This window comes from Desmodus rotundus, chromosome 1 (genome assembly GCF_022682495.2).
Source record: "Desmodus rotundus isolate HL8 chromosome 1, HLdesRot8A.1, whole genome shotgun sequence".
NCBI lineage: Eukaryota > Metazoa > Chordata > Mammalia > Chiroptera > Phyllostomidae > Desmodus > Desmodus rotundus.
Window position 1 is genome coordinate 20512108 of NC_071387.1, and position 21637 is coordinate 20533744.

Consider the following 21637-nt stretch of genomic DNA (forward strand, 5'->3'; position numbering starts at 1 on the left):
ATAGCAAGAAAGGATGATTGCTACTATTTTTAATCTTAAGAAAAGGCATTATGTTCAATGTGTCTGTGAGAACCTCAGAACAAACACACGCAGCACCTGTGCCCTGGGGACACAGCCCTGGAACACTTCCTCACCCACCATGTGGAAATCCTCATCCAATTCCTATAAATAACCGCCACATTCACATGCACCCCCCGCCAAACCTGGCCACACACACACTATAATCTCATCATGCTGGCAGAAACTGGAATGCTGGAACAACGCTCTGAACGTGAGACATTCACAGGGAAAGCCCAGCGATGGTTTCCTGGCTGAATGAAAACGAGCGGCTTCACGCCAGGGCAGGCTCTGCCCAGCTCTCTGCCGGGTGAGCTGCAGGTCTAATCATGGGAGAGGCTCGTGGATCAGCTGCTTACCTTGCAGTGCTGCAGCAGAAGTATCTGCTCCTCGAGCTCTTGCCGCTTGCCTTCTATCTCAGTCTGCCTCTTTCTTTTTTCCTTGAAAATAAAGAGAGAGAGCCTGTAAGAGTGGGTGGGCGTTGGCTCCAGGAATTTGACGGCAGGAAGCGGCCGTGTCACACATCTGTCGAGACACTTCCAGAGCAGCTGGGCACACACGCAGTGTCACCTGCCCCTCCGTCTCTGGGTGTGTTGCAAGCAGCAGCATTCTCCTAACATGTCTGCTGTGGGCTCGGTGAGTGGGAGAAACTCTCCCTCAGCCAAGCTGCAACAATCTAATCCAGAAGAAAAGGCGGTTTACACGCACACACACACACAGTCGTGTTCTGTGCAGTGTTCACTTGGAGACAAAGAATAAGAATGTCTCCATCGAAAGCACGGACGCTGTTACAAACTGCAAATATGATAGAACAGAACAGTGGGAATTCTAGGATAGATTTATCGAAGTCATATACACACAAACAGTCCAAGGTAATTTCACGTTCTGTGGGGCAAATCATTCACTTGCACACACCAAGCATTACAAACTGGATGGTGATCTCTCTTCAGCTAGCCTTGTGGGAGGGGGTGCACTTCATGTGGGTGGGGCTCGCTGAGGTTCTGGTAGATACGAAGTCTGGGGTTGGTCTGCCTGCATCCAACTCCCAGTTCTACCATTTGCTACCTGTGTGACCTCTGGCAAGTTCTTCTACCTCCTGGGTCTAAGTCTTCTCTTGCATAAAGCGGAGGCAATAACTATACCTAAACCATAGGCTGGGCACGTGTTAAATGACCTAATACATGTAAAAGGACTAAGAACAATGCCTGGCACATAGTAAACACTCAGTAAATGTTACTTGCTATCATCCTCATTGCCACATACTACTTCTAGGGAATGCCTAGGAACTGGTGATAACGGGATGTATCTCCCTTGTATTGACAGCACGACCTTTCCATTTCATGTTTTTCTTCTCCATGTTGTGCAAATGTAAATAATAAACATTGTAGGACTGGGTATTTATCCAAAGAAACCCAAAACTCTAATTAAAAAAGACACATGCATCCCTATGTTCATTGCGGCATAATTTACAACTGCTATGATATCGAAGCAACCTAAGTATCCACTGATAGACAAATGGACAAAGAAGAGATAGTAGTATCTATATACAATGGAATATTACTCAATCATAAAAAAGAACGAAACCCAGCCATTTGTGACGACAGGGATGGACGTAGAAGGTATCATGCTAAGCAGAGTAAGTCAGACAGAGAAAGACAAATACCATACGATCTCACTTATATGTGGAATCTGAAAAACTAAGTAAATGAACAAACAAAATGGAAATAAACTCATAGATACAGAGAACATTTTGATGGCTGCCAGATGGGAGGGAGGTTGGGAGCAGTGGGTGAAAAAGAGAACAGGATTAAGATGCACAAATTGCCGGTTATAAAAACAGTCAGGTAAAGCACAGCACAGGGAATACAGCCGATAATATTGTAATAACTGTGCGGTGTCAGACGGGTACCAGACTTATCGGAGTGAACACTTCATAAGTCATATAAAGATTTAAGCACTATGTTGGACACCTGAAACCAATATGATACTGTATATCAACTGTAATTGAAAAATAAGAAAATTATTGAACAAATAAACATCATATGAATGTGATTAATTTAAGAATAGAAAGGCTTTCCCTTGTGAGAGCTTATTCGTTCAATGTGTTTCTTTCAAAGTGCACAGGGTGGGGTTTACTGACACATTTACTGCACTGAATTATTTTGCTTTACTCACATATGCAGGGAGAAACTTGTTAGACCAGACATGACGGCATTTTACAGTACAGCAGCCGAATCCTGGAGGAGATACTAATGCAGAGGGCTGGCTGCGGTCCTCTGTGTTAACAGAAGCTTTTATTTTAAGCCATTGCTATGTTTCCAGGGATGTGCTCGCACCACTGTTATTCAAATAAACGTAGTAATAATTTGTGTTATAACCAAGTTCCGTGCAATGCACAGACCTTAAAAAATATCTTTAAATATTTCTGGGACATAATATCCAAGTCAGGGACATAACCTCCTTGCCAAAGTGAGGCCAGAGAATATTTTAGAAACGTACCATTTATCAAAAGGTTCCAATCAATGGTGCCTCATTGATGCTATTTAATCCCAGAGCGTGTCCAAGAACATACAATATGTGACAGTAGGTGGGAAAAGTGAAGCCCAGTGAGGAAAGTCCACCTATCCAGAAACTCTGAGTTGCCACATGAAAAAGCAGGAACCTCCAGAACCGGCCACTGTCTCTGTAGCCTAGGGTTCCTCACGAGTAGGTTTGCTGGACATTCTCATTCATTCTCATTGACTATCAAGATATGAATGGTCCTGAATTTAAATACAGAACCAAGATGTAGCATGTCAAGAATACAAGATGCTAATGACTCAAGACTTCCATAAATGTTAATTGAGTGCTGTGTGATTGCTATAGACTGAATATGTATACCCGCCCCAGAATTCCTATGATGAGACCTAACCCCCAAGGTGATGGAATTAGGAGGTGGGACTCTGGGAGGTGATTAGGTCATGAGTGTGGAGCCCTCATGGATGGAATTAGTACCCTTTTAAAAGAGTCCACAGAGAGCTCTTTCACCTCTTCCTCTGTATGAGGATACAGCAAGAAGACACTGTTTATGAACCAGGAAGCCGGCCCCCACCAGACACTGAGTCTGGCAGAGCCTTGATCTTGGACTTCCCAGACTCCAGAGCTGTGAGAAGTAAATATGTTGTTTATAAGCCACCCAGTCTGTGGTATTTTGTTATAGAAGCCTGAATGGACTAAGGCAGTGCTACAATTACACTTCTGGTCATTTGCAAACCTTTCCTAGGCCATCTCACTTCTGCACCCTTGTTCATAGGGAAAGTCCTCACTCCACAGTTGCCCACCATCACACTGGCGAACCATGCCTGGAACAGAAGAAATATTACCAGATGTTTCAAGCAGTGAATCTTTACATGCTCGAGCAGTAGGTATGTCGATGGTCACTGTGAACAGATACAACATGACAGATGCATGTTTAAGTTAGTTCTTTAAGAATGGGTAGGGACTAGGTAGATACAGATCACTGGGCAGTGCAGTCCAGGCAAAGGGAGCTGTGTGAGCAAGGGCTGTGTGGACTTCATATTCCAGGGACAATGAGGAGGAAAACATAACTTGGGTGAAGGGCTTGCCTTTAGGAATGGAGAGCAATGATTCAAGAGACTGGCTAGGGCTAGATCACTGAAGGCCTTGGATGTTAGGCCAAGAAGTTGAGGTTTTACTGTACGGACAATGCAATGTCATTGCAAAGTTCTCAGCGAGAGAGTGATATAGTGAGATGGCATTTGGGGACATTAACCTGGCACTGATATAGGGTGGGTTAATAGGGGTTGGGATACCTTTCCTTTAATGAGCCAAATAGTAAACATTTTAGGTTTTGTGGGAAATATAGTCTTTATTGCAACTACTCCATGCTGCCATTACAGCGCAGAACATCCTTAGACAACCTATAAATGAACATGTAAGCTGTGTTCTAATAAAGCTTTATTTACAGCCACAGCTGGTGGGCCAGATTTAGCCCACAGTCGTAGTTTGCTGACCTCTGAGTGAAAAGATCTTTAAGCATCTTAGGAGGACGCTACATTCACCCTAGGATGTAGCAGGGACGGATGGGTTAACAAGTTCACCCCAGCTTAGGTTTTTTCAGTAAGAATAGAAAGAAGAAGATAAATATAACCACCAGAATTGACGAGGCTCGGGGCTAATAGGGTCTAGGGGATGAGGCAAGGTGGTGTGTTGGCTTTGAACCACACAGACCAGAATGCTGGTGTAGGAACTGGCAGTAGTGGGAAAACAGTACGTTCCCATTTGTGCTGTATGTGTATTTTCCCTGAGGAAACTCATTCTTGGGTTGAAGCCTGAAAAGAACCAGTCGTTAATGTATGTAGCCAGGCATCCGCATCAGCATGGTCACACCTGTGTTCTGTCAGAGGAGGCCCCCGAACTTGGTCCCATCTGTGGCTATTACAGAATATTTGGTCGGTGGGGTCCCATTCCACAGTGATGGGGTTGGGTCCTGAAGTCACTTCTAGCCAAGAAAGAGGTAAAGCGCGCAGTCCTCCTCTGTGCAGGGTCACACACGAGTCAAAGCTTGGCAGGTTCCCGTGGGCTGCCTTGGCGTTCCTGACGCCTGCTTGGGCCGCTGCGGTCTGAGCCGTGCTCCTCGCCTGGCTCTCCTGCAAGTCCTCAGACTGCTCCTTCCCTTCACTGAGGCGAAACCGCTGAGCCCTGGGCCCTCTTCTCATTCCAGACATTTAGGGTATGTGATTTCCTTTACTCTCCTCACTGATTCAACCCACCTAAGCGGTTAACTTCCAGATCTATATTTCAATCTCGACTTCTCCTTTGAGCTCCAGACCCCCACTCCAACTTCCAACTGTTCAAATCTGAGCTCTCAAACTCGACCCTGTAGTCATCATCTCAGCCATCCCTCCCCCCTTCTCTCACATCTGTTCCCCCTGTAGTTCTCATCTCAGCGATGACCACTCAAGTCATGAATCTTAGTTGTCCTGGGTACTTTACCTTCTTGACAGATCAAGTCCTTTGATTCTGCTTGTCATTTTCCACATCTGCTGGTTCCCCACAGTACCCTTTATTACTTACTACCCCAATACTCTCTCTTTTATCTCCCCACCTGCACACGCAACTAGTCTATATTAGTATCTCTAGCACTCTGAAACATTTAACTGCTTCTACCCTATTTCCATCTGTATTACTGCAGTGGTTTGCTCCATAGTCTCCCTGCTCCTGGGTCTCAGCTCTGAGCAAGTCACCCCCCGTTGCTCTCAGAGTGATATTCTAAAATGGAAATCTGAGTACCACTAACCTTGGCCTAAAATCCCAGAATGTCTCCCACTGCCTACAGGGAAAAGAGCGAGTTCCTTAGCCTAGCTAATGAGCACACCACCCCCACTCAGACCGTGACCCCCTCAACCATATGTTTCCTTTAACAAAAATGGATTGTCCTCACTGCTTCATCTGACAAAAAAATTCTTCTTCTTGGACAACATAGCTTAAATATCAATGAAGCCAGACTGATCAGCTGCCCAGCCTTCCTTCTTTTGGCAAACCCACTTACCCTCACTGTCAATGGCATTGTGAGAATGCCAGCCATAGTTAGTCACATATAGCCCAGCTCATCCCTGCCACCAGGACTTGCATGTGACACGAGTTAGGCCAATAATACGACCTCATTTTACTGCAACAGGCATTGGTCTCAGGGGTGGCTAAATGCCCCAAGCAGGACCAACAAGAGACATTTCTAGGGAAAGACACATGTATACCGGGAGAGGAAGTGTCCCTTTCCACTAAGGATAAGCTGGGATGATGTACATCTGAGTGGCAATTCTCCCAAGTCACAAAGAAGAAATGCATCCGTGTTGGAGAAAGGTCAACAAGCAGAGAAAAGCAGAGCTTAAAGACAGAGAAAGAAGGATTCTAATGACATTGCTTGAGCCCCAGACCTAGTTATGCATGAATCCAGAACCATCCCTGGGCTTCCTAAATTATATACACTAATAAATCTCCCTTTTGCTTATGCTACTTTAAGTGCAACTCAAAGAGTACTGACAAGTACAAAAGTCTTTCCTGCTCTCTCCAAATAGAACTCATCACTCTTTCTTTCCTTCCTCCCTTCATAGGCTGTGGGATACTTCTACATCAGCACCCTGAGAACTTTAGCACTTCATACACTTAACTGTTCGCACATATTCTTCCTCTTCCAAACTATGGGCTCCTTAAAGACAAGGATCTTGGCTGATGCATCTCCAAAGCCTAGAGTGTTGCATGATGAACACTTGTGATAGATGCTCCCTAAGTCCCTCTGAACGAGATACTTGCTCTCCTCTGGCCACGCTTCTGTTTGTCCATATCCCTCACTCAAACGCATTATGAATCTGCACTCATGATTTCAATGGCAGTAAAATGTATCATCGAAAGCACATTAGCCATCAGTCTATAAAACCAGAAGTGTCTTTCTGTGGAAGACATCAGCCCATATGGAATAGACCATTATTACTCTGCATATAAGAAACTGTTGAAAAAGCTGATGCTGGGAAAGAATCATGGGAAGCTCATCCTGGGGAGGAGAACCAGGGGAAGTGGAAATTCCAGGAAAAGTGTAATGAGCTGACAGTAGCAAATCACTCAGGGAAAATGTGCCTCAAGAGACATCTGAAATGAAGTCATCTCACTCCATTAGGAAGATTTCCAGATCACTCCACTCTCTAGGAGGGCTAGCAAGTCACTTTCATTGCCTCTCCGTATATTATACATTTTCCTGGCAAGTATTTCTGGAAGTATTGCGACATTGTGAAACTGCAAACTCTCAGTACAGTCGGGAGCACCCACCAGAATGGAGCGCACTCTGTTCAAAGGTGGTTCATAAGAATGATGGGAAGACAGATATTAAAAGTACTTAAGAAGTCATTAACCATTTTGGAAAATATTTCAGTGTATTTTCTTCTAGTATGTCTGTGAATGTAGCTACTAATGCATTTCTCTTTTACAAAATTGTTATTATATGTTTATGTATATACTGATTTTAAATATATTTAATATTTGTTGTATCATTAAATATTCTATTAAAACAAACAAAAAATAGTTAAGAAGCCTATGTCCACCATTCTGTGCTTCAAGTAGAAACCCTCTTCTCTCCTGCTGGCCCCACTGTAACTCAGGCACTGGGAAATGCAAGGTAGAGGGTGGGGGAGGGGTCCCAAGCGAGTCTGTGAGGAACCTGGAGAAGGGGGAAGAGGCTGAGCAGCTCAGGCAGAGAGAAACAGTGAGGCCCACTCTGACTTTAGCTGATACCTAGAGTCCCAGGGCACAGCAGGGGAGGGGGAGCGGGGGGGGGGGGGGGGGGGGGGTTGGTGGGAGAGGGGAACAGAAGAACTACTCAAAGCGCCATTGCCATCGGTATATCCCAGATTTTAGATGAGAGGGAGAAAAAGAAAATATGTTCAGTTTTAAATGTTGCAGTCTTCCCTCCAGCTATGGCTAGATGAAGAGAATTTTGCTTTGACACTTCCCATTGTGGGCTAAAGGGAATTGTGTGGCCCTCCCCCTCACACAGGCCTTTAAGGGATGTGGGCCAGCTGGCTCCTAGGCTTTCACAAGGCAGCAGCAGGGAAAGGGGTAGAGCACTGAAAAACTGCACGAACCAGACTGTTTTTAATAGCCTGCACTTGGAAAGGGAACGGGGGACAGGACAGATGCGGGGGCGGGGGGAAATCAAAGACTCAGAAAAGGAGAGAAGGGATGAAGAAAAAAAAATGAAAGGGCTTGGGGACTGTTTCTGAAGTTCAAGAATTTAAAAATAAAGGGACTGGGATATTAAGACCAGAAAATCAGGGAGAGAGCACTTAAGATATTTTATTGTGGCTGATAAATTGAATCTCCTTGGCTGTTTTCCAAAAGAATCCAGTAAGGATACTGGACTTCTGTCTTCTAGACGATGTTTCTTTGAACGTGATTTCATGCTGAAACTGGATCACCAGGGTGTCAGGTTTTATATAGGTTACGCTAAGAAGTAAGGTGACATTCTGAGAATTAAATTATGGAAATAAAAAAAAACCCTGCAAATGGGGCCCCAATGAGCTTTTTCTATTAAGGAATCAGAATGTCATCTCAGTCATGGCTGGATTATAATTACCTGTTTAACGCTGCTGCAGAGCCAGTGCTATTTATACACCCGAGGAAAGAAGGGGAGGGTGGTCTGTCTGAGAACCGAGAAGCTGAGTGATCAAGCATAAAGCGATCAAGGAGGTGCCCACTCGGCTCTGTCCAATTGCCTGTCCGGCTAACTGGAATGTTGAGCTTGCTTAGCAGACACACCCCTACTAGAGACCAGTTATCTGGTCTCAGTGTCATTACATAGGAAAACTCTCTCTCCTCTGGCTCTGACTTCAAGGTCACCAATCATGATTCTAATTCTGTTCAGGCTTCCCAAGTCGTTAGCTAAATGGAGAGATAATACCTGTTAAGCCCCCTGCCATGGTCGTCCACTGTAAAAGAACAAAATGGCCCTTGGGTTGGTAGATGAGGGTATTGAAAGCTAAGTTGGTATGTGATTTTGTGATCCCACAAAACTAAGGAGCAGAACCTGGAGTCAGCTTAAAAGTCTTGGTTAAAAGGACAAGTAAACTAGAATTGCTATAATCACACTGTCCTCCCTAGTCATGCACCCATTCAACCTACCACATCACCACCGTGTGAAGTACAAAATTCTGCAAGTCTTTTCACGCCTCATTGCTAAGTTTTTTTGGTTTTTTAAAAAATATATTTATTGATTATGCTATTACTGGAGCCAAGGAGGAACACACCAAGGCACATCATAATTTCATTGCTTAGTTTTGACCAGCCTTTCCATTTAGGTAACTTCTCTTTTACTCAACTGATTACTTGGCCTTGAACTTATCATCTATTGGTAAAAGAGGGAACTGCCTGCTTTGTTTTGTTTGTAACAAATTATAAAGTCAAGAGAAAAAATTTGTAAATGGGAAAAGAAGACATTGATTAGTTCAAATGTCACTGCTGGTTTTTGAAAAAACACTTGAACACCTAAAACCTTAAGAAACATCATAGAGAGTTTAGATGCAAAAGTGTTATCAATTACACTGAACAGTTAAAACAGCTAGCCTATTAGCCACAATTCTAATGCCTCACACAGAAGAGTTTTAGTTTAAAGTCTTTTGTAGATGCTTTACAGTCCATGTGGATTATATCTTAGATTTATTTTTAAGGTCTACCCACAGTGTTACTCTTTAAATAATTGCTTAACCACACAGCTATATTTTTGCTGTAACGTTCATACATCAAATTCCTTGCTGGGTATCTTTCTCTGAAGACCAACTCTAATGTGAAAGTGAGATCTGTTCCTTATCACATTGAAAACCCATTATGGTGACAAAATCGAGCCCGTTCTGTACAGGTAAAATGGCAGAGAACTGTGAGCAAGTCCCAATGCCAGAAATAACATCGCTAAGTGCACCTGCAGAATCTCCACGTCGTTACTCTTAACCTACTGCGTTATTCCCACCATGAAGCCACGTAAGCACTGAACGGGTCAGGAGGCCTGGCTTCCGGTAGAGGTTTCGCCACTAACCCCTGGGGGACTTAGACAAGCCTCTTATTGTTCCTGGGCCTTACATTCCCCATGTAGGAAATGCGGTTGGACCAGCTTTGCTTTTAAGATTTCACGATGCTGAGAACGATGACGACTTCACATTCTAGACTGTCCCAAATGCACCTCCTCACCTACAGAGTAATGCTGGCACACATGTGCGTAGTGCTTATTGTGTGTGCCAGGCACTGTTCTGATTAATACATATTAACACATTTAATTTTTATGATAACCCACTGAGTTAGGTACTATCATTATCCCCATGTTACAATGGAGACAACCGAGGCAGAGGGGGTTTAAGAGATAAGGTCAGATGGCTAGTAAGTACCAAACAGAGTTGCAACCCAGCATGAAACATGGACACAGAAACATCTTAAAGTGCTACTGCGGAGTTGAAATGAAGTACAGCAAAGATGGATCCGAGCACATCGCCTGCTGGAGTTCAAAGAGTCAATGAGTAAAGGTGCCTCTCTGGACCCGGTACACAGATTGTTGGCTTGGGATTTTGTCTAAGCAACTGCAGTTTACTCCTGGACCCAAAATTCAGTTCTGTAGTGATGGAACCTAAAAACAGCCATGATGGTGGTGGTAAAAATCATCACAATAGCACTGGCCGGTGTGGCTCAGTGGATTGAGTGCCGGCCTGAGAACCTAAGTGTCGCCAGTTCAATTCCCAGGCAGAGGACACGCCTGGGTTGCAGGCCAGGTCCCTGGTGGAGGGCATGCAAGAGGCAACCACACATTGATGTCTCCCCCTCTCTCTCCCTTGCTTCTCCTCTCTCTAAAAATAAATAAATAAAATTTAAAAAAATAATGATATAATAAATATGCCAACTAAGTTTCTTGACTACTGGCTATGTGCCAGGCACTATTCTAAGGATTCCTCCTCGGCTTTTAGTTTAATCCTCAGAACACCTTGAGGTAGGTACCTTTAAGATCCCTGACTTTATGGATGAGAACAGTGAAGGCTCAGGGATGGCGAGTAAACACATTCAAGGCCCTGAGCTAGGAAGTAGCCAAGCAGGGGTCGCCGTCCAGACAGTCTGACTCCAGAACACTTTATCATGAACAGAGATGTGTTTCAGCTACAAGCATTTGTTTAGCTGAATGCCACGCAGGACAAATGGAACACATCACCTCACCACGTAAGCACATGTGCCAAGACCTTCCAGAACAAATGAGATGTTAAAAATGCAAAACACTCTGACTGTCACATCCCTCCGCCACCCCAAACAGAAGGCCTCTTACAAAATCTGGGAGCATTTCCCAATCCCAAGCAGAAATAGGTTGAGGCTGGGTTGAAACTTTCAGTAATGCCTGGTGAACCAATCTATTTGTTTATTTCAGTCCCTGAACGAGACATTTCCAGGGGGTTGAATGATCTAATAAGGAGAGCAAATGCAAAATATTGCTCTGCCACTGAGACTTTTCATCAGAGAGGGACTACTGCAAATGAGGCAGCAGTTCAGACGGCTCTCAGTGGACCGTGTTGAGCTCATGCACGGGGAATACTCTAATCCGGGGCTTCTAGATATCAGAACATATCTCCCTAAAATTAGACGACAGGCAGAGGAAGGGACAGCGCAATCTATTGCACCGACAGTCCACTCCTGGGGAGACATGAAGGCCTGGAGGAAGTGTTGCCAGGCAGGAAGCAGGCATGGACACCGTGTGGATCTCACAGTGAGCTGCTTTCCCATTGGCTCCTCACATGTCTCAAAGCAGCAGCCCATGGAACCATAGAGGGGCTGGGACTCAACTGAACCAAGCTGTGCTCCTTGGAAAGACAAAACAAAACAGGGCAGCAAATAGAAGAACACAATATTTAGCATTCCGAGGACAATGAAGGAAGGTGAACTCCAAGAAATTAGCATAATTCCAAACAGAGATGTACACGCCTTTACTGACTTCTGCCAGTCATGCTTTTTGTTGTTGTTCCTTTAGATGTCAATATCTGGTGAATTTCTATATCTATCTATGCACCATCTATATATCAATGTCTATCAGAAAGGTATAAAGAAGAAAATACAAACAGTCCAAATACAGCATTCCAATAAATAGAAATCAAACTAACAAATGCACATGATCAGAAAATTCAAACAATACACACAAAAATAATATCAACAGTTTTTCGCCCTTCACTACACCACCATCAATTCCTTTAGGTTTTGCATATATCCTATTTAGTAAAAAATATAAATCTACCAATGTATTATCCATAGATATCTTTTATTCTTCACATAAAAGGAATTTTACTGTATACTCCCTACTTTTCAGCTCACCTTCTTCTTATTGAGTGATGTATCTTTGAGATTTTTCTATATCAGCACGTGGAGTCCCACCTCTTCTAGCTGTTGCCTGGTAGTTCACAGATGTACCTTAATCTCCTTTACCGGACTGCTGCTGATAGACTATTTAGCTGGTTCCCAGTGCTTTATTTGCCATTATAGGCAGAGCTGCAATGAGTCTTCCTCTACATACATCTGAGATGTACTTTTGTGGCTACATCCACAGGGTGAATTTCTAGCAGTAGAACTGCCAAATCAGAGGATTTGAGCATTTAAGACTTTAATGGGGCCAAATTGTCCTCCCCCCAAAACATCTTTCCTATGTTTTAAATTATACAAATCTGAGTTGAAAGAAAGACTCCAGCAACTAGTAAGAGTTTTAAGTTTTTCCCCTATTGGTCATATATTTAATGACCCAGGGAGATTTTAGATGCAAGAAAATATCTAGCCCTTTGTTAATAATTCTAAGCTGTTCTTAAAACATACTCAGGTAATCTGCCCTTATCATAGGCTATTACTGTCTTTTCAGGTTAAAAAAGGACAATTTGCTACCTTATGAGCCGAAGGCTAATTTAACTTCATCAGTTTTCTAAGAGGATTTGAATCTGTACCTCTCTTCCTTGTACTGTTAACATTAGAATCATCACATTGCCAAGCTGTGCCCATTTGTCCACAATGGAAGAGTGGTTATTCCTTCTCTGGGGGTTGTTCTCCTACATGCTTTAAAATACAAAATTTCCACCTACCAACATAATGTGTAGATGACTCGGGCAATGTGAAAAATGAAAGCATGAGAAAATACAGTGACACTCTGGTTTTAGGATCAGAAAGGACTTTGAAAACATAAAGCGCAGAAAGAAACCACAAAGTACAAAACTGATAAACTTCATTACATAAAACCTAGAACGTTGAGGTTTTTTTGTGCCGACTAAACATAACTCAAAGGCAAGTGCCAATCTGGATGAAGTACATGCAATGTGTATGGCAAAAGGCTAAGACCTTTAGAGAATAAAGAGTTCTTACAAAACAATATAATTTGTAAATAAAGATGTGAACACTTCAATATAGAAAAAAGAACAAATTATAGAAAAAATGTTCAATGTTATTAATAACCAAAGAAAAGCAAATTAAGCACTGAGATGTCACTGTTCCTCTATGAAATATACTCTCCCCCTTCCCACACACACCCAGTATATTTTAAAATATCATGTGTTCTGTGTTGGGGAGAGTGTGAGGGAAAAGAGCCTCTCTTTAGTCTCTGTTAGAATTGGAAATCAGAAACCATCCTTCCGGAAGTCTAGTTCAAAAGAGTTTATTGAGTTTATCATACATAATTGATCCAGAGAAAATTATCTTTGCTATGTTCAAATATTTTTGTAAAGAATATTCAACACAGATACATGCAACACATATACAAACATTCAGACAGCAAATGATTGGCTAGATAGGATGGCACCTTATGAAAAAAAAATCAAAGCAAGCCCATTGCCTTTCTTTCTCTTCATCTCATCTTGCCCCTCCCTCCTCCTCCTTACTCCCACTCTAGCCACACTGGCTTTAACCAGAGATCTACCGTGGGAGAGGTGTGCAGGGCAGGCAGGCGAGTGGGGATTCACACTAAGTCTGGCTCAGACTATAGTGGTATTTCGAGTTCCTTTGCCCATGTGTCTGTCTCCCTGGGGAATCCTCCTGAGTTATGGTTGCATTGGGGCAAGATTCTAGATTTCTTACTGCTAATACCGGGTAATCGGTGCCCTGACCAAACCATTTTTAACATCTGCCTTCTAGTCTCATCCAGTTCTTAACATGCATGAGCCAGTCAGATGCCTCCACACCTTGACCTTAACTCTCCCCAGAGTGAGCAACCCCAGATGACCATTAAGATCACCTGAGGACCATTAAAAAGTACCAAGCCCAGGCCCCACCTCCAGAGACTCTGATCTTATTGGTCTGGGCACCTGAGGCTGTAAATGTTCCCAGGTAGTCTGAACGTCAGCCAGGGTGGAAAATCGTTGCTGAGCATGTGGTGGTCTCATGGGCCAGGCTGATAAGCATTTCCTGCTGCTTCAGCTGGTCTGAGCTCTGTCTTCATCAGTCTGAAATAAGCTATTGGGTTAAATTTTGCTAGAAGACTGAATCAGTCACTTTTCTAGTTTAGCAGTTAAGTCCTTGCTTTGTTTGATCTTCAGAGTCTGGGTTGCAGCCACAGGTCAGTGGGGTTTTTGAGTAATGAAACAAACAAACAAAAAAGACTTGTGGGGCTTGGACTGAGCTCTTGATGGCCCCGAGTCAGCGCCGCCTGTTCCCTGGAGTAGTAACCGCCCTTACCAGCTGCTGTGTCATTTCTCTTCCCCTCCTGGGAGGACCCCTCTTATCAGCGGATTATTATTTTCTACCCTAGGACGAGGGTGATTAACCAGGACAGAAGGGACAAAGGGGGGGGGGCAGTGAATACGGAATTACAGAAAACACCTCAAATGCGGGTCAAACTGAGTCTGGCTTGAATTCTAAGGTAAACAAGTTTTGTGCTTTAAAAATTTGTTTAATTGCATTATTGCTATACTAATTTCAAAATTCAGAAAGACAATAGTTAAGAAGAAGATCATCCCCAAGACAGGGTTTCTTCCATGCAGCCTCCACCACTACCACCCATGAGCGCTCAGAGAGAGCAATAGCAGGACCTGTGTAGGTCCCACCCAGCTTTGACTCACAGACCACAGAGTCCACGTATAGCTCCAAAGCCTCACAGGGTTCCCTACGCCATCTCACTGGGGACAGATGACACCCTGAGACCAGGAGAGGGAATCCGTTCTAGTGAGGGCCTGTGGGACCCGTGGATCTCCCCGAACTGGCTCAGCCTCCCTGGGGCTCCCCTACACACGATGAGCAAGCAGACCCAGTCTACCCTTCTCCTTTGTGCTGGCACTTTCCATGATTTTCTCAGCACTTATTTTAGGCAAGCTCCTGATCAGGGGGAAAACTGAAGAACCCATACTGATATATGGTAAAGGTCGAAGTTAATGAAAAGTATTTTTTAAAAAGTACAAGAATGGGAAATCAGAAACTTGGCAAATGGCATCCCTCGCATCACATGCTTCTTCCTCTCATTTGCTTTCTGACACGGGAGAGCAACCAAACTGCAAAGGGAAAATGCTCTCCAAGAAACAAACAAAATTATATTAAGTGATGCCAAATAGTTATTTTTAATGGGGGAAGGTATTTATCTGCAAATCCCCAGCTGTCTGATCATTTTGAGTTGTCTGCCTCCCTAAAGTGTTTATTAACTAAGGCCAGCCTGGAGTCCTGGGGCTCCGGGCCCCGCTTTGACCTCCGGAAGATTCCTTCCTTTAAGCTGAAGACTGAAAGTGCCACCGGTAATGCCTAAACACTGGGCATCACATTTGTTAAGGAATAAAGGGCTTTCTTCGTGACAACTCTGAGTGATATCTCTCTCCCTCTTCTTCCCTCTCCCTCTCTTTTTTCTAAGGATCCCATGCTCTATCCTATACCCTACAACCTCTACCCTCTAATGTAGGGGTTGGCAAACCTGTTCTGTAAAGGACACACAGTAAATATTTTTGGCTTCACAACCTCTGTCTCAAGGACTCAGCTCTGCCCTTGTAACACAAAAACAGCCCCGGACAGCACTTGGCCAAATGGCTGCCTTCCATCTGGCCGGCAGGCTGTATGCAGTTTGCAGACCCCTGGCTATACCACTGCACCAAAGCTGGACGAAAGAGGAGCAGGGATGAAGAAGTACAAACGGACAGTTACAAAACAGTCATGAAGATGTAAGTACCGCATAGGGCGTGTAGCCAGTAATAGTGTAATAACCATGTTTGGTGCCAGGTGGGTACAGGAAGTATTAGGGAAACACTTGTAAAGTATATGGTCACCTAACCACTTTGCCATACACTTCAAACTAATATGAAATAATATTGAATGTAAACTGTAATTGAAAAAAAAAACCCCAAGAACCACCACCACCTCCTGAAACGGGTTACAGACACAGGGGGTGTACTGGAGCTGGAGGCAGTGCTGGGTGGGCACGCATGGCTGAGTGCGGGAGGAACACTGGAGGAAACAGCAAGTCTCACAATTCCTGAACTGGTGCCCTCCCAATTCCTTAGACGGAAGGAGAAAGCAGGGAAGATGAGGGGATGAGATTCTCACTGAGTGTTACGTGCACCTGAACTTTACTTATAAAGTTCAGACATTATTCAGGGGTCACGACACCAAGAAAAAGGTTGTGCCTTCCCCACTTTGCAGAGGAAGTAACTAAGACCCCAATGGATGGAGCACCTGGGACATAGAAGGAGAAAGGTGTGGCGCTAGTATCTGAGTCTAGCTCCATCTGGCTCTGAGCCAGGGCTTCCCCCACCCCCAGGGTGAGTGGGTTTGCTTCCTCTCCCTGGGACCTACCGTACAGTGACAGTCACCCAGAAAACACAGAATACACATTGCTCCTGCTCACTGGGGGCCCCTAGCAATTACACCGAGGAGCAGGATGAAATTAACACAGTCTCACCCATGAACCCTGAAAATTCCCGAATCTAGTCAATAGAGTGATTTTTAGCAAGTCAAGCCCTTTTCATGGCCGCATCAAGCCCTCTGGGAAAGCAACCTCTCTGCTCAATTGTGAGGTGTCTTCACTCCGGCCATTGGCTACAGCACAGACTATTCTCTCGGCATTGACGCAACACACGTTGAGAAACAAAGCAAAAGTCTGTGGCCAGCAGATCCCGGACTTGCCTTTTAGATCCATGCTCCAAGGGACCCTTCTGTTTCCTTCTGGGAGGACGATGAAAGGATAAAACAGAGGAGCCCTCAAATGCTCTTGCTAAAAAGAGGTGGGTGGCAATGGCCTTGCCTGAGAAGAGCATTTAAAGTGCAAACTGGCCGTTCCGAATTCTGCCCTCCATCTTCATGCCTGACCGCACGAAGCCCTCCTGCCGACCTCCTACACGCACCCCTCCCCGACCTTTGACACCAGACAATACGACTACCACCTGCCTTGGCCTGTGTGAGTCAGTTGGGTGGAGTGTTGCTCCCTAACTGAAAGGCTGAGGGTTCAATTCCCAGTCTGGGTGCAGCCCTTGTGCACACGATCCCCTGGGCACGTACAGGAAGCAACCAATCGATGTTTTTCTCTCACATTGATGTTTCTCTTTCCTTTCCTCTCTCTAAAAAGCAATGAAAAAGTGTCTTAGGTTGAGGATTAAAAAAACCAAAAAAGACTACCACCTGTCATAACGAGTTTCCACTGCCAAGGTGAGGTGTGGCTACCCAGGGCGTGTCACCTGGGCGTTGTGTGGGCTTCCCGCTCACTGGCAGCGGTGTTAAGTCCCAGATGGAGCTGGCTGACCAGCTGCCAAGTTGCCCAGCATGCGGGGAGAGTGGCTGGTGCGCAGTAACGTGCAGGTGCCTCAAAGCCTCGGCACGTGCAGAACCACACCAGGCACATGTGTGTGTGAACATACACACATGAGGCTGGCTTTTCCACTGTTAAATACACTTTTTATTTATAATAATTTTAGGTGTAGAAAGATGTTGCAAAGATAGTGCGGAAAGTCAGCATATAATCTTTACACACCCAGCTTCCTGTAGCAGGGGTGTCAGACTCATGTTCACCAGGGGCCACATCAGCCTCGTGGTAGCCTTCAAAGGGCCGAATGTAATTTCAGCTCCTTAACAGTTAAGGAGTGGCTACATTTACACAGTCCTAGAATTACCTTCGGCCCTTCGAAGGCCACTGTGCGGCTGACGCCCCTGCTGTAATGTTAGCGTCTTGCAGAACTGTGATGCTCTTGTCAAAACTAAGAAGTTAACATTGACACGCTGCTGTTAACTAAACTATAGACTCTTTGCATTTACCATTTCTTTCACTTACATCCTTTCTGCAATCCAGAATCCAATCCAGGACACCACAGGGCCTTTAGGGCATTTCTATTTAATGGTTGAGGGTGGTACATCCCCTCAGTTCCTTACAAAATGGGCTTTGGCAATAGAGAAAATGGTGCTTGGGCCACTGAGACTTCTTCCTTCCACCTTTATTTTACTTACCTTTGGTAAAACCACTTAACTTCGCTACGTCTCAGTTTGCTAATGTGTAAAATGAAGCTAGCAGCAGAACTCACTTCATGTGATTGCTGTGAAAATTAAATTAAATGATTCTAGAAAGGGGCTTAGCTGAAGGCTGGGTGTACAAGCACAGTAAATGGTGACTACTGTAAGCCGCTGTCACCACTACGAGGAGCAACCGTATCCCGTGTTCAGATTCACCAATAAATGAAAGGTCAGCCGCCAGTCTGAGGACTAGCCCCCCACATTTGAAAACTGTAGTTTTTGTGTACAACCAAAAACTACATTGGGGGTCAGGAGCTACATATTTGAGTATTGGCTTCTCCTTCACCATCTGGTTGTTTGATGCCAGGGCTGTGACAACTGAGCAGTGCCAGAAGAAGGCCACTAACAGGCAGCCAGCTGGCCTCGGCCTGGCTCCTTGCAAATGTCTGCGGCTCACCGTGAACACCTGAGATGCGGCCAGGCCTATGGCAGCACGGCCAGCTAGCTTTAGACGCGCCTTGTTCCAGAAGCCAACCCAGCCACTCTCCCGTGGTCAGCAAGTTTCATTGAAGTATACTACGGACTCCATTACAAGGGGGGAGAGGATGGAAATCAACACTTATGAAGCATGTCCTGGGTGCTAGGCCCTGCCCATATATTACACATAGTGGTCTTCAATTATTTTTCACGTGCCTTTATCTGTAAAATATGTTGAGTACGTACCATGTATGCAGCTACAAATAAGAGACGTAGTACACACGCCCCACTGAACTGCGATGTGTGCGTTACAGAACACGCACGAAGTGGGCACTTAAGACAGATCATCTGTAGATGAAATTAAGCAACATATTGAATCAAAAGTTAATGGGACTGTTGAAGAGAGTAGATGTAAATCCTTAGTTCAAAGGGTCTTCCTGATAACTATGAACTTCTTGGGGCCAACATCCTATCAGATATGATTAGCCTGCCTTTGTTTTTATACCTTACTGAAGGTGACTGAGGAAACAAACAAACAAACAAAAAAATTCTTTTCCCGGAGAAGTGTTATCTCTGCCATTTTTTTTTGGTTTGTGTTGACATTTTTAGTATCAGCCTTTAATTCATGGTTTCTGTGGAAAAACTTTGTGAAGCCACATCTTCAGTTTGTAGGGCTTGTCACATTTAAAATAGAGACTATACCCTGTGAGCCCACGTCACCTGCAGAGACCAAGTGCTGCCTGAGGCTGGAGCCGCCCCCTCCAGTTCTGGAAGTTCCCTCTTTCCTTTCAGCACATGCGCAGCATAGGAGCCTGCCAAGGTGGAAAGCTTCATTTCTTCTTCAGGACAAAAGAAATAGAAATGCTGAAATTTTCTACCCATATTCCCAACGATCTGTCTACCCCCGGGGGCATTTGTCTCTTTCGATTCCATAGTCTCGTTGCTCTGAATCATCACAACAGCCCTATGTGGTCCGTGGAGAATGCCATCTGTTTCACATGCGAACGGGAAACCGAGGCTCAGAGGATCTGTGCAGGTGTGGTGTCACCCAGTGGGTAAATTTCAAAGTGGGGGTTCAACCTGGGTCTCTCTTTATGTCACTCTCTCCTTCTGTCCCTCCACCTTGCCGGGGTGCCACCGCTCCTCTTCTCACCTATCAGTTGCTGACATCAAATGCCAGCTCCAAGAGGCCACAGTCTGAGCCAGCTCTGCCCTCACAGTCCTTTGTGAGCGCTGTCGTCATGTAGGGAAGCCCCTTCTGCAGGGCCTCCTCCGCTGGACCGAGAGCTCCATGCCAGCTCTCTCCATGCTGACTCATCTGTGAGCTGCAGGCCCACCACGCTGCCTGCCACACAGGAGGAGCTCCGTACATGGCTAGGAGCTTGATTTTAAAAGGTGAGTCAGTTTGTCTTTAGTGGGATGGGCTGGTTAGACAACGGAGAACCACTGCCCCAAGGACACAGGTGCTACAGGGATAAAAGGAAGCCAAGGACTTAGGTCTTGTACATCCAAGTGCCATATACTAACGTCCTGCATCAAAATGCATGTTCCTAGGTCCCATCAGCCTCCCAGGGACAGGGCTCAGATATATGCATTTTAAACAAGCTCTTACCATTTGAGAACCACAACGAAACTGCTCGAGCAATCTGTGACTGCAGAGTGGTTTTGTTGGAATAAAGGAAATTTTAGGCTTGTTAGAGCTCTCAGCACTGCCGAGGGGTTTTCTGGGTCAGAAATCTGTTTCTGTGAAAGTCTTTTAAGATGTCTCTGGGTGTTTCCACTGAGGCATGGAAATTAAATTAGAAATTAGATTTCTAGGGACATTTTTCTTAACTGTAAAATAACGTTTCTTTTGAAAGTGGCAATCAGCCCCGGATTACCGTTAGGCAGGGAAGAGAGATTAACACAGCCCTGGAGACTGAAGCAAGAAAGTTCCAAAGAGCTAATTGCTGACTTCCACTGAGCCCCCAGTGCGAGCCCAGCCCTGCACTACATACGTACTGATGCAGATGTCTCATTTACTCCTCCTAACACACAGCACCCTCATGAAGTGGGCATGGTTACCACCATGCCCTTTTCACGGTGGAACTGAGGCTTAGAAGCATTAAGTAATTTGGCTACATTTACACATCAGTAAGTAACTGAACCGGGATTCGAACTCAGTAAGACTGGCCGAACCTCAAGCCTGGAGCACTTCTGGCACCTTCTATGCAACCCAAACGGCCCCGATAAGCACACTCTGCACTCGTCCCCATGAGAAGATGAGGGTCTTGCTTCTGTATGCGCTGAATCTGTTCCACGGCGCAGCCTTGCCAGTTATGAGGCTTTCCCGTATCCCTGTCTGCGTGTGGGAGCGGAGCACTGGGATTGGAATGAAACGGAAAGCATCTGTCAGTATTCCCCCCAAAAGGAAATATTTACACCCTGGATGGCTGGTTGGCTTCCCGTCCATGACTCTAAATCTGTAAGGCTCTACTGCTTGAAAATAATTGGCTTTTAGAATTTAACTGACAGCTCAAGTCACCCCAAACGAGAATGTGTTAGATCATTTTCTTTACCCCCCGCAAAAAGACTAATTCTGCAATTAAAAAAAATGGAGTTCTCTACTGACTTAGACAGTTAGCTGGTTCACCAGAGCAAAGCACTGTAAGCTCAATATTTTCCAATGATTGTCAACAAATGCTGTACATATCAATTATAAACAATTAAGAGGACTTGCATAATTTTAGATGTCTCTATTCTGTTCCCCTAACTGCATCTATCACTAATTTTGAGGTAAGCCCAGAAAGGAGGCCTGGAATCAAAGAAGATTCCATAGTCAGCCTCCCTTGAGGAAATGGCTCTGCTAGGGATGTTTTTATTGTGATTTTAAAAAGCTACCCAGCTTCATTTAATATGTACCCACATAGTGTAACCAGTGGTAACACAAACGTCAAACGGTTGTCTATGTTACTTGTCAGGATTCACCCCAAACCATCAGATAGCTTCATGGCCCTTGTGCCAGGAAATACTCAGGGGAAAGGGGGGCTCAGAGATAAAGGATGCATGCTCTCCGGGCCCTGGGTGGGGAGTTCTTACTTGTCAGTGCCTTAATACAAGGCAAGGTTCGGCCACAGAGAGGCACACGTTGCTATGGGCTGGTGGGGAAGGAGCC

At 44.8% G+C, this 21637-nt stretch overlaps 1 protein-coding gene across 5 annotated transcripts in view; it reads right to left on the reverse strand.

Annotated features, from left to right (window-relative positions):
* PALM2AKAP2 (PALM2 and AKAP2 fusion) overlaps positions 1-21637 on the reverse strand; it is a 406552-nt gene that overhangs the window by 238704 nt on the left and 146211 nt on the right. For all 5 annotated transcript variants that reach the window (XM_045195065.2, XM_045195066.2, XM_053921891.1 and 2 more), the window contains one exon: positions 417-497. In XM_045195065.2, coding sequence (XP_045051000.2) covers positions 417-497 — 81 coding nt within the window. The remainder of the gene's footprint in view (positions 1-416; positions 498-21637) is intronic.